The sequence below is a fragment of the Gossypium raimondii genome, chromosome 9, assembly GCF_025698545.1.
Source record: "Gossypium raimondii isolate GPD5lz chromosome 9, ASM2569854v1, whole genome shotgun sequence".
Classification (NCBI taxonomy): domain Eukaryota; kingdom Viridiplantae; phylum Streptophyta; class Magnoliopsida; order Malvales; family Malvaceae; genus Gossypium; species Gossypium raimondii.
The window spans coordinates 48491455-48504791 of record NC_068573.1 but is presented as its reverse complement, the minus strand read 5'-3'; the positions used below and the strand labels follow the sequence as shown (position 1 = coordinate 48504791).

The window sequence follows — 13337 nt, the reverse complement described above, 5'->3', positions numbered from 1 at the left end:
TCTTCATGAAACAACTTTGAATATAACAGATGTGCAAACCAAAATCCGAATAGCTTTCTTCTTTAATCTCTGAGCTGACTGTCAAATCGACTTGGACCTAATATATATATATTTACTCATTGATAGGTATTGATCCACCGTACCAATCGTGAAACCAAACTTAAAAAAAAACCTAAGAACCTAGTGATTTAAATAATAATATTCGAATTGTTTAACAATTTAAATGAAAGCTTTCGAATAGATCAATGACCATTTTGTAACTTTTTGAAGTTGAGTGACCATAACATAAGCTTACTAATAATTTAGTGACATTGTGTGTAGTTTACCCTGGACTAATTTGTAAATCCTAAAAAACTATTAAATTTAATGTAAAAATATATATAAAAAAAGGGAACTGAAATATAAAATGAAAGTAAAATAAATATAAAGCAGTTAAAAAGCAAAGCGAAGGCAAAGCTTCCAACTTTTGAAAAAGCCTGAAATCATATTCAATGGGGTTTCAATTCGGGCATCTTTGCTTCAATCTTCTCTTCTCTATGCTCACTCTTCTCTGAAAATTGGAAACGCTGTCGTTTTATTATCTTCTCTCGCTCAATCGCCCAATCTAGATTCGGTGCTTTGATTGTGTGTTCAGTTTAATTTCTGCAATTCTTTTGTTTTCTTTATAGTTTAAAGCCTTTTGTTTTATTTTTGGAGTTTTTTAGTTGTAGTTTAGTTCTGAGTGAGTTGAGATTTCGATTTGACGCTTTCTGTTTGGTTGGTGATTTCTTTTAATTGACTGTTTTCGGGTATTTTTAGATCGATTTTGCTTCTTTGATATGTGATTCTCAGTTCTTAGATTCCCTTTTTGTTATCAGATTTTGATTGTTCTGTTAAATTGATGAAAAAAAAAAGCTTGATTTTTTTAACGATAAGTAATCTTAACTCTTTCTCCAATCTTTTCTGAGTTGAATTGCTTTGAATTTTATTGATTGATTTAATGCTAACTATTTTGGGGTGAATAGTTGAGACTTGAGGATCACAGCATCATTTCATTTTTTGTTTTAAATTGATGATAAAGTGTTGGGATATTAATAAATTTTTTGTCCCACAAGAGTTTTAGATTGGTTACTGTAAATCAATTCTACTTCGGGATTCAATTTTCGACCTGCTGAGATTCGGGTTTTGAGTTGAGGGTTGTTTGGTTGCTGTAACATGTTGGAAAAAAAAACTATGTTGGTAGGTAAGAAATGTGCAAAAAGTGAACCTAATAGTGCATACCTTGCTGCCTAGTGCTAGCATGTCACAACTAATTAAGCTTAACATAGTAATTGATTGTTTGGTGAGACATTAATCGCCTCCAAAAGATCATGAGGTTTCTGATGATTAGCATGTTTTTTTCCTTACCGGTTGTCTAGTTTTTGTTTGTTTGTATGTCATGTCCTTTGACAGATGATATAAACCTAAAATTTGTTTGTGAAGTTGCTTTCCCTTTTTTTTTTTTTTTTTTCTGTTCTGAAACGTTAGCCCTCATTCTAAGCTAATGTACTGTTATTTCATTCTTTTTCTATATGCAGAACTTGTTTGTTGGATATTTCGGTAAACAGTGACGAGCTAAAAGTCTGCAAGATTTGGTCTCTGAGAATAAGATTGTTGATGAAAAGGGTAGCTAAAATGTACATCTAGAAGTGTGACATTGTAAGGGTCGTGTTTATAAACCAATGGAAACTGCAAGGTGTTGGCTCAACAAATTGAAATCTAAAGATAAGTTAAGGCCTTCAAAGAAGAAAGAGGCTGCAAATGGAAAGGAGGGGTCTAAACCACCAGCAAGTGAAGAGGCACCGTCAAAAGTCACCAAACAGCGGGTAGAAGCTGCAAAGCAATATATTGAAAACCATTACAAGAAGCAGATGAAAAGCCTCCAGGAAAGAAAGGAGCGGTATGATTTAAATTCTTCCCTCATGGAAATTGTTTTTCTGCATATATAATGTTGCAAGCAATTTTATACTGTGTTCCATATTTTAGATCGACAATTTGGTGGAATTATCTCATGTTGAGATGCTTAGTAGCATGTTTTGGTTCAAAACTTCATACAGAAAACTTAATTTTGCCAGTGCTTTCTGTATCATCTGTAAAATATATAACATGATTAGGACTGTGGGGAAAGTTATGGTAGTTCATTTTGAAGAATAGGAATGATGGTTAATTATGATTTTTTGCAGACGTGATATTCTAGAAAAGAAGTTGGCTGATGCTGAAGTCTCTGAAGAAGAACAAAACAACTTACTAAAGTGTTTTGAGAAGAAGGAAACAGAATACATGCGACTCCAGCGGCATAAAATGGGTGCTGATGATTTTGAGCCATTGACCATGATAGGCAAGGGTGCATTTGGTGAGGTAATTATATCTTCATCATACTATACATCATCACATAGGTTCTTGTCTTCTATTTGTGCTCTTGCTTTGACACTCTTGCCAAAATTTAGAAATTTTTGGCGAGTTATGACTACCACTAGATTTTTCTGTTGCTAAAATAGTGTTTTTAAATTGTTCTGCCTGTTTGGCTTAAAAAAATTGTTGTGCCTGCCATCAGCACTTTATTTTCTTGAGACAATGCATCTAGTAAACTTCTGGAAGGACAGGCTCCTACATATGTACTGTATTTGTTGAATAGTGGCAAGTTACTAAAGCTTGTGGGTTCTTTGGATGTAGTGTTAACACTCTCTTGTGACTCACCTTTTTCTGAGTTTATAAAACCCATGAGAATGAATTTTACGATAATAACTTTTAACTTCGCATCTTCTCATCACAGGTTAGAATCTGCAAGGAGAAAGCAACTGGTCATGTTTATGCCATGAAGAAGCTTAAGAAGTCAGAAATGCTTCGCAGAGGCCAGGTACACTATTTCAACCCTGCTATATAATTGCGTAAATGCATTTTGAATCACGATGCTAACTTTCTAATTGCATTTATAATTTTCAGGTCGAACATGTGAAAGCTGAGAGGAATCTACTTGCGGAGGTTGACAGTAATTGCATTGTCAAACTATATTGCTCCTTCCAAGATGATGAGTATCTATATCTCATTATGGAATATTTACCTGGGGGGGATATGATGACTTTACTGATGCGGAAGGATATATTAACTGAAGATGAGGCCAGGTTTTACGTTGGAGAAACTGTCCTGGCAATTGAATCAATCCACAAACATAATTATATTCATAGGTGAGTTGACGTGACAGTGAATCTTCTTAAGCTTTTTTGTAATAATCTTCCTGGATTTGCACTAAGGGGTGAACTCATTCTATGTGGCATGCTGCAGAGACATCAAGCCTGACAACCTGCTACTTGATAAAAATGGTCATATGAAATTATCAGATTTTGGATTATGTAAACCATTAGATTGCAGTAATCTCCAGGAAAAGGATTTTACCTTAGCAAAGAATCTCAGTGGGGCTCTTCAAAGTGATGGACGACCTGCTCCACCAAAACGCACACAACAAGAGCAATTGCAGCATTGGCAGAGGAACAGAAGGATGCTTGTAATTACTTATCTATCATATAGCTAATTCAACGTTATTTATTGTTATCAGTGATTGAGCTATTGAGTTCATAAAGCAAGAAAGTCATAGACTTGTTGCTTCTTATTTTCCATTGTTTAGAGTTTGCAAGGCTTATATTTTACAGCTGTTAGTTGCCTTAGATATTCTAGAACGACCATAAGCTCAACTCTTTTTCATGCTAAGTTTATTTAGAAAGCTTTTTTCTTTTTTGTTGAAATTGCAAATTAATGTTGCTTAAACATTTAAATGTTGTAATACTCAGGCATATTCTACGGTTGGTACACCTGACTATATCGCTCCAGAGGTTTTGCTGAAGAAAGGATACGGAATGGAATGCGATTGGTTTGTATATTAAACATTTTTTATTTAATTTATATTTCATGAAATATGCTTATTTTAGCAAATATTTTGTAAGATATGTTATAGTGGATTTTTGGATACTTTTCTAGGTGGTCTCTTGGTGCTATCATGTATGAAATGCTTGTTGGATATCCACCCTTTTATTCTGATGAGCCAATGTCGACCTGTCGGAAGGTAAGTTTTTATCATTACATTGTTATGCTATCATGTATGAAATGCTTCTATATCGCAACTCTAAAGTAGTTAGTAGTTATTGTTGTCTTTGTCATTGATGATTGTTTATTCTCCTTTGTTCAATATCTTCTAGATAGTAAATTGGAGAACGCACTTAAAATTTCCCGAAGAAGCAAAACTATCCCCCGAAGCTAAAGATCTTATCAGTAAACTCTTATGTAATGTTGAGCAAAGGCTTGGCACAAAGGGCGCTAATGAAATTAAGGTGTTGTGCGGTGTGTTCTGTTCAAGATTCTCTGATTCTGTTCTAAAATAGAATGGAAATGACTATATTAACTGTCTGTATCTGTTCTTTTTCAGGCTCACCCATGGTTTAAAGGTATTGAATGGGACAAATTGTATCAAATGAAAGCTGCATTTATTCCTGAAGTCAATGACGAGTTGGACACGCAAAATTTCGAGAAGTTTGAGGAGGTGGATTGTCGTTGTTGTGTCTAAATATACATTTGTGCTAAGACATATTCTTATTTTTCTCCTTTCTTTCATGCACCAGGCTGACAACCAAATTCCATCTGCCACAAAATCAGGTCCTTGGAGAAAGGTTAGTACAAATAGACTTTTTTATTATAATATTTTGAACCTCAAGAACTCGACTAGCCAGCATCATACAAAATTTGTACGTGTTTCAGACATGTTATTGAACTCAACCTAACATGGTTAATAAAGTGCAATTGCTGTTAAAGGACATGAGCAACGTTAATCAATTTTACACTTTTTGATACAGATGCTTTCATCCAAGGATGTAAACTTTGTCGGTTACACATACAAGAACTTTGAAATTGTAGATGACAATCAATTACCTGGCATTGGTAATTTTGGTTCCTCCAATTTATACTTTTGTCCCTTTGTTCCTTTTGTTTTCCATGCCTGTAGCGTTCCTCTCGGTACTTTTGACATACGTTGTGTTTTTACAGAGATCATTGATGCATGCTTGTCTCTATCTTTGTCCGTTCTCTTCCGGTTGTTTTGCACACAAGCTTATCCTATGTGCAAATATCTTTGTGTTTGACCCATTTTTATTTATTCCGTTGTGCAGCGGAGTTGAAGAAGAAGAGCTCAAAGCCCAAGAGACCCTCCATCAAATCCCTTTTTGGTAAGACATTATCAAGTATTTGGGAGATATAGTCTAAGGCATATATATATATAATCCAGTATTTGGGGATAATTCACTCAGTATCGGCATATATTTTGCAGAGGACGAGTCCGCTGCAGCTGCCAGTCAACCTGTTCAAGGGAGTTTCATAAACCTCTTGCCACCGCAACATGAAGCCCCAGAGAATCATTATAGAAAATGACCTGACTCACTTTAGTGGTGTCCATGGGATTATAGCTATGGCCCTGGAAATCCAAAGATAACAAAGCTTTAAATATTATCTGGTAAGTAGCTTTTGTTTTTTGCCACAGCTTACCTTTCAAGTTTCCATTGAAAAAGTTTTTAAACAAAGTGGTTTGAGATTTATGAGATTGGCTCTTGAATCAGCTAGGAGATTGTTCGACTGTAAAATTATATATATATATGGAAGTAAATATTCTTTCAATATTTGTTGTGTATTATTTTTCACACCCAACCTATATTATGTCAAAGAGAGAGAAGTCATGTAGTATATACCCCATTGTTGGTTTCTTTATTTTATTTTTATTTTTTAATAAATTAAATTAAGTTAATTTGTTATATGATTGACAATAGGTGTAACTATTTCAATATACATGAAAATGGCTAAAATTTATTTCAATGCGCATACACTATCCCTCCTAATTATTGTTAATAAAATGGTATCGATAGTTGATTCTAATTTATTTGATAATCCATAGGAAAAGATGCTGTTAGGAATATTAATTCTATCATTGTGTTTTATGCTTTATGTTTTATTCACAATTTATATGGGGTGTTTTGAATAAATTAAAATCCTAACCAAATTTAAACAAAACAAGTTCAATTAAAGATTGATATAATTTTTCAAATCAAATTTTGTTTTTTTTCTAAATTAACTTTCACAAATAATTTCTGTTTAAAAAGCATTTAAATTTTATATTTCATATATTAATAAATTATTTTATCATATTTATATTATAATTTACGAAATTTGTATTAATTTACCAATGTTTGTGATTCTAATATCTAATTATAAAAGTATTAAATAAAATTTCATATCTTATAATTCTAAACTCGACTTTAATCATAAACCCAAAACATATAGTACCAAGACAACAAATGAAGGGTAAAAAAACGAAACATATGGAAGACAAAAGATGGCACCCACTGTCCCACATTTTACAATCAAAATTTTGCTTTTCATATTTGTCCTTATGAGCTGTTATTAATAGTTACATGGACTCCCCTATTCTTCTTCAATTGCCCCTAAACAAAAAAAACTAATGCATGTGGTATTCTAAAGCTAATCTACCTTCCCATCTACGATTCCTGTATAAAACAGATAATGCTAAAGAAATAGGTGTTATGGACTCAACGGGTATACCATACACGATCAAGCTCTGGATACTTTCTAGAGTGAGTGTACCTGGCAGATCTCCCTATTATAAGGACCGAATCAAATAAGTCCCAATTTCAACAGAGTTCAACATAAACTGTATAAAAAGATGTTATTTACTGTTAACAAAGTTAATATTTCGAAAGGTTTTTATAGTTCTACAAATGAAAAAAAAAAGTCGTGTCATTTTTTTAAATGTGTTAACTATGCCCAATTTGGCCTTATTTGATTCTTTTTAATAGTATAGGGACTATTTTGATTCAGTCCCTATAATTGAGGGGCTTCACATGTACTTTCAGCCTTACTTTAGTGACAATAACTCACTCAAGAAAAAGACTGCAACAAGCAACTAGTTCAATTGTATGTATTTACAACAACATACCTGACTAAGTTTAAAAGGGTGCCTCAAATGATTCATCCCAAATATCTCCACTTCCATTAGAAGCATCTTCAATATCTTCTTCCATGGAAAGCCTAATATATTCTCTATGTGCAAGACGATCCCACTCCGTCAGCGTTGGATTTTCACGTTCCTAAAATAAATATATCTTTGTAGTCAGCACCTCGTAAAGAGGGTACTCATAATGGCTTTAAAATTTAAAAGTTAAACTTGGATATATATACCTGACGAATAAGAAAAGGATCACGAGTTTCGAAAGCAATGAACTTATTGTTATTGAAAAGAATGTTAAAAACATGTCCAGAAAGTTTGCAGCTTTTCATGTCGCGTAGGCTGATATAGTCCTCTTTCTGTAATCATCGACACCAATCATGTATTAGCACCGATCATGCAGAAATATGTAGATCTACACACAGTCAAAACAAAAAGACAAGTTATCAGCTGAGAATCCACTACTCACCTCTGGTCTGATCATGTCAACAATCTGGCATAGTACATCCTCAAAGAGAACTATTTCTTGGGCCATGCATTCCATTCGATGTAACTGCTCCTCGTAAAAGAATTGCAGTTCATTTGGTGTGAGCACCCCATTTCCATCCAAATCAATGCATTTAAACCTAAACAAACAATGTGGCGGATCAGGTAACTTTGTCATTATTAATGATATCTCATATGGGGCTACTAAGAAAACGCAAGGTAAAAGTATCATGGAGGCCCTTTGTAATAAGAGTTGGATTGCATTTTGCCCCCTGTACTCAAAAAATGGGCAAATTATTTTAAATTTTTCATTTATTTTTATTGTTAAAAATTGGTCCTTGTACGTCTAAATGAGGTATACATGGCACGCCACATGTAACTGTCCGATTATTTTGTCAAACACGCCTGTTTTTAACAATAGAAATGGGTGGAATTTTTAACAGAAAAGACCAGTTTGCTCTTTGATCTAACATACAAAGCTTAATTTGCCCATTTGTGACTCCTGGTACAGGGACCTCCATGGTTATTTTACCAAAAATGCAGCTAAATTTATTCAAACCACCTCATGCTCATGATTGAAGTAAACAGTATTCCAGACCAGGTTCCAATGATTTATCTTCCTCTGACAGTATAAAGTAAACAAAATCTTCATAACCCATTTTCCCCTTAACCTTGGCACCTGAAAAACCAAAAGCATTATCATCTATCTTTGTTCTTTGATATAAAAGAATAACTAAACACTTTCAACAGAATTGATTTATGAGGATAAATAACATAAAGAAAATAGTATATCACAAGTATGAACCTGAGAAAAAATCCTATCAACAATCCGGTAGGTAAGAGCATGGTTACCATATCTGATAAGGTTCTCTTTATCGATAAAAAAATAATGTTCGGTGTCAAGCTCCCAAAACTTGCAGTATATTACGTAGAAGTGTTCATAAGAGAAGTATCTGCAATTTAAAACGGTAGGAATAAAATGTTATTCATCAAATTAGAGAAAATATAAACAAAATGCTGAATGAGAAACAAAACTTCTCAGAAACTAATATTATTATCATAAAAAGCATCACCAAATTTGCAGGCTTTCATCTGATCGCTTTACCTTAAAACTTTGTTAATGTCTTCTTCTTCATCCACATGCTGCATTGCAGAAATTAGGTTGCCACACTTCAACTCACGGAGGGTAAGATGGCCAGTTCCTGATCTATTTATATAGTAAAATATTCTATATACAACTGTTTCAGCTGTTACATACAAAATAAGTGAAAATATGTAAGGTAAAACCATATTGAGTTACTATTCGCAAGAATTAGAACTTGACAATGACAGCACAGCATAAAACCTAAAAAGTTCAATAATTTATTTCTGAAGCCAGTGGCCGTACACTAAGTAATATATTGCAATAGTGCCATTCTTTACGTACACTTAACACCAAATGCTAGAAGTTACATCTACTCTTACTAAATATTAAATATGCAAAACTAGAAATACAGTAAGCCAAATATAAGTCTGGAACCTGTTTGACATGCGTGAAGTATGAAATCAAGACAATGCGAATAAATACTCTAATCCCAAACAAATTGACAAAGATATTTGTTGAAATAATTGTGATCATACCATATCTTTCCTGAAACTCTGGGGTGCTTCGTAAAAACTCCAGCCCAGGATGACATGCCAAAAGTTTGTGTAAAATGGGCTCGAAATCACCCTGTATTCAGATACCAATTACTAAAAGTAGGCAGGGACAGTTATTACTTTTACAACCATAGATTTTCCGTTCAGCAGCTAGTTTTTAACATGTCATATCAATACACTATATAATCATATTATTTTCTCTCCTTGCTTGGTATAAGGTACAATCATATTCAAGTAACATGCATTTAAGAAAGAAGAATATACCTGAGTAAGGTATCTGCAATGAAGTTTCTTAAGAACTGTATAGACTCGGGTTGCTAAATCCATAGTTAGAAGGTTGCCTCCAATCCAATAATTGACAAATTGATCCCTAAAAGTTACAGCGTGATAAGAACATATCTAATCATAACTTGTTTAGTTTAAAATCAGGTATTTAAACATGCAGGGACCTTACAATTTTATAATTCAATTATAACTGACTGTGTTTCATAGATAAATCAAGTCTCAGATAGCAAAATCATAATAAAATGATTTGCAAGTTTGCAAGAGGACTAAAATTCCTTAACACCAAAATCTACTCAAGCTTTCTTCAACAAAAAGAACAACCAAGAACCTAACCAAGATTCAATGAATTACTCTCAGGTTGGTCCTATTTAAATCCTACAGTCTATTTCCGCATCTGTACTCAAACCATTTCATCATCAATGCACAAATTCAATCAAAACCCGTTGAGTGGATTTTAGTAGTTAGGCTGATAATCCCATCCTACCCTTCTCTAAACTACCAATCACAGCCTTCTAAAAGTACAGTAAAAGACTAACCCAAAAAGTGATACAAGACAATAGATATGCCAACATATTCAAGGATCATATAAACCCTAGTTAAGGCTATTCCAAATTCCACAGCAATGGGTTGCAAAGGTGTGTGATGACTGACCACCGCAAAACCACTTCTCTATTTAAGCAAAATATTGCCAACAAAAAATTCTATTCCTTGTTTACATCAGGTCCTCCTCCCTCTATTATCATCCATCAACAGTGGTTCTAGATACCAATACACATATCATGCAACTATAAATCCGAAGGTGCATCAATACGTACCTTGTCACGATACCACTGTCGTTGATATCAATTTTTCTAAAAAGAGCCGTAGAGAAAAATGATGGTAGCTTGCAAATATCTTTTGTTACCGCCTTGAACTCTGCCACACATGACATAAAACATTTAACACCGCCATTGACTACAGAACCAGATTAAAAACCATAAATGGTTCCCTCACCATGAATTTGCAATCCCAAATGACCATAAAAGTACTGATCAATCGCAAACAAGCACCGCTCTTTCAATTCATTTGGAGGCGGACAGCCGTTTTTAAAATAAAACTACAAGAAAAGAAAAAACCCAACATTTTCTTTTAGAATTCCATTACCAAAAAAACCCATTAAATTCATCTAAGTTTCGCTTTAAAGTTAATAGGCTAAATTCTTCTATTAGTCACTGTACTTTGAGAAAGTTGTGGATTTAGTCCCTGTATTTTAATTTGATCAATTTTAGTCCTGACCCAATTAGTAACATTTAAATCCTTTTTGGCTAAATTCAATTAGTAGTAATGTACTATGCGTAAAGTTATAAAGATAGTCCGTATTCTCCAATTCAGATCATTCTAAGTATCTATACTATTCAAATTTTAATATTTCAGTTTTGCCATAAATTTCGGTCGTTAATCCATTAACTAGACTTTTAACGAGTGATATCATGTTTGCCTCATTATATTTTGGAAATAACAAAAGTTCATGAATTTAACAATTATTATCTGTTGAGGACTAAAATTGAGCAATTTGGACAGTACAGGACTAAAAATGACCAAATTAAAGTACAGAATTAAATTTACAATTTTCGCAAAGTACAGGGACTAATAGCAGAATTTAACCTAGTTTGTACCTGTGGTATCACTTCGCGGACCGGCTCGCTAACTAATTTGAGTGGCGAACCTAACAAAGAAGGGCTAGACCGCTGTTTGACGATTCGAGGAGAACCGGAAGTACTACGAGGCGAAAGCGGAGGAGTGCTTGATGAAGGAAACGTTGAGGGCAATGAAGTGGCTGTTGAAACGGCGGAATTCGCCGTCGCATTTGAAAACGATCCCGTTTTGACATCATTAAGCAAATTCTTAACCTAATTACATCAAAACAAAAACAAAATTAAAACGCCATAAATAGGAAAAAATTAAAAATGAAAATTAAGATGATTAAGATTAAAGCGTTACCAGTCGACTGGTTTCAGGGAGGGAAAGCCAAAGGAGAAAAGTTCTTCCGCTAGGAAAGGATTGGAATTGAGAGCTAAAGGAGAGCGCTCTGAAAGCTGAAGTAAATCAGGATCTTGAGATGCCACGTCACCTACAACCTCCATTTTCATGATTCTTCTTTCTTTTTTTGAATTTTTTAATCCCGAATTCAATCCCCCCCCCCCTCCCAATCAAACAATGAAAACTGAAAAATTAGAAACCCTTGATCGTCACGTTCAATGGAGAGAAAAATAAAAGATTTAATCTTCTTTATTTTTTTTAAAATATATATGGATTGGATTGTGAACCAGAGTTCCAACGAATTTTCTCAACGGAAAAAAAAAGGAAATTAAATCTTCTTTTTAGTGAATTGAAGAAAAAAAAGTTGTTTGGGGATAAGAACACTAAGAAATTCTTGGTTGATTCAGCGGAGAAAACAGGGAAAGAAAAATGTGTGTTTTTTGAGCTTTTACAAGCAATGGCAGGCGAAGTGACTGTTTAATTATGTTTTCGCTTTTTTGGGGTTTGATTTTGCAATTATCTCTGTACTCTTCAAACTTTTAAAATTTGATCGTATACTTTTATTTCGGGTAAACTACAGAAGTAGTCACCCAACTATTAGTAATTTCTTTTTCAGTCACTCAATTAGGAAAGTTACAAAATGATCATACAACTATTTGTAAATTTCTTTTTTGGTCACCCAACTATTCCATTTTATCTTTCTTATCACCAACCGGCTAATTTAAAAATAAAAACACCAAAAAAATATAAGATAACGGGTGACCAAAAAAGACTAAATTGAATAGTTGAGTGATTATTTTCTAACTTTTCATAGTTGGGTGATCATTTTGTAACTTTTCATAATTGGTGACAAAAAGAAATACTACTAATTGAGTGACTACTTATGTAGTTTACCCTTATTTAAAAAATTGCATTTTTAACGTTTTTTATTAAATTTGAATATATAGCATATTAATATTTTAAATTTTGATTTAAAATTTTAAAACAAAAATGACATATTTAAATTTAATATAACTTCTATATCAATTAATATAATTTTCAAATTAAATAATTAAAAAGTTAAATTCTTGAAATTAAAAATAATAATTAAAATTTAGAAGTATAAGCATTGAGCACAAAATTAGATTTGCTTTCTGAAAATATGACATAGGTGTCCGTAATTTTCAGAAATTTAGAATTTAATATTTTTATTTTTATTTTAAAAGTTTAGTCCATCCACTTTATATCTTTCAAAATTCAAATTCAATTGTCATTTCAAGTTCAATTGTTAAGATTATTAAATGTCTTGATGTGACATTTAAAATTAAAAATACTCAATTGGTGTTTAAACCTAAATTTTAAAATATAAAAAATTAAAAAAACTAAATTCTTAAAAGTTAAAAATATAAAATTAAATGCCGGATTTATTGCACCTTAACCTTGTTTTCGTGTCATAATCTTGCACGTGCGCATATTCATGAATATTCTTTCAAACTTAAAAATATATAATTAGATTGCATTTATGGAATACAATTATCATCTTGTACCTCAGATCATATTTTTTAAGATGTAATAAAATATTAAAATTGATTTTCTTACCTTATCAATAGTAGATAAAATAATTATATTAATTAAATATAAGCATAAATGCATTTGAAGGTTTTTGTTTACATAACATCGCACCATGGCTGTTTACTAATTTATTTTCAATGGTGCATTTTTCATATAAATAAAAAATTAAGAAAATTTCATTTTAAATTTTATATTATTATACTTTTATCTATTTAAAAATGAAATATAGGATTTTTGGACTATTAGGACAAGGCGGATCTGATTAAAATTTCATAAAAATATTTTAAAATAAAAAATAATAAACTCAACCTCTTGATCCAGATAACAACCGATTAAGATTAGT

The 13337-nt window shown here is 32.6% G+C and overlaps 1 protein-coding gene and 1 pseudogene across 2 annotated transcripts; one reads left to right on the top strand and one right to left on the bottom strand.

Moving 5' to 3' along the window:
* The first annotated feature begins 439 nt into the window (after positions 1-439).
* LOC105800647 (uncharacterized) lies at positions 440-5741 on the top strand. Of its 2 annotated transcripts, none has more exons than XM_052620580.1 (14): positions 440-613; positions 1557-1918; positions 2202-2376; positions 2792-2875; positions 2962-3203; positions 3301-3520; positions 3804-3883; positions 3991-4075; positions 4209-4340; positions 4436-4549; positions 4629-4676; positions 4860-4944; positions 5172-5228; positions 5330-5741. In XM_052620580.1, the coding sequence occupies exons 2-14, from the start codon at positions 1701-1703 to the stop codon at positions 5428-5430; spliced, it is 1641 nt and encodes a 546-aa protein (XP_052476540.1). In that variant the 5' UTR covers positions 440-613; positions 1557-1700; the 3' UTR covers positions 5431-5741. The 2 variants fall into 2 exon arrangements, with proteins under 2 accessions (XP_052476540.1, XP_012487336.2); XM_012631882.2 differs by having other exon boundaries at positions 440-624.
* Positions 5329-11936, bottom strand: LOC105800648 (serine/threonine protein phosphatase 2A regulatory subunit B''beta-like; annotated as a pseudogene).
* Positions 11937-13337: the final 1401 nt, after the last annotated feature.

Bases quoted from the DNA above. Each gene is read 5' to 3' on its own strand.
- LOC105800647 (XM_052620580.1), top strand. From the start codon at position 1,701: ATGGAAACTGCAAGGTGTTGGCTCAACAAATTGAAATCTAAAGATAAG. The intron at 1,919-2,201 runs GTATGATTTAAA...GATTTTTTGCAG, and splicing joins CTCCAGGAAAGAAAGGAGCG to ACGTGATATTCTAGAAAAGA. The intron at 4,076-4,208 runs GTAAGTTTTTAT...AATATCTTCTAG, and splicing joins CAATGTCGACCTGTCGGAAG to ATAGTAAATTGGAGAACGCA.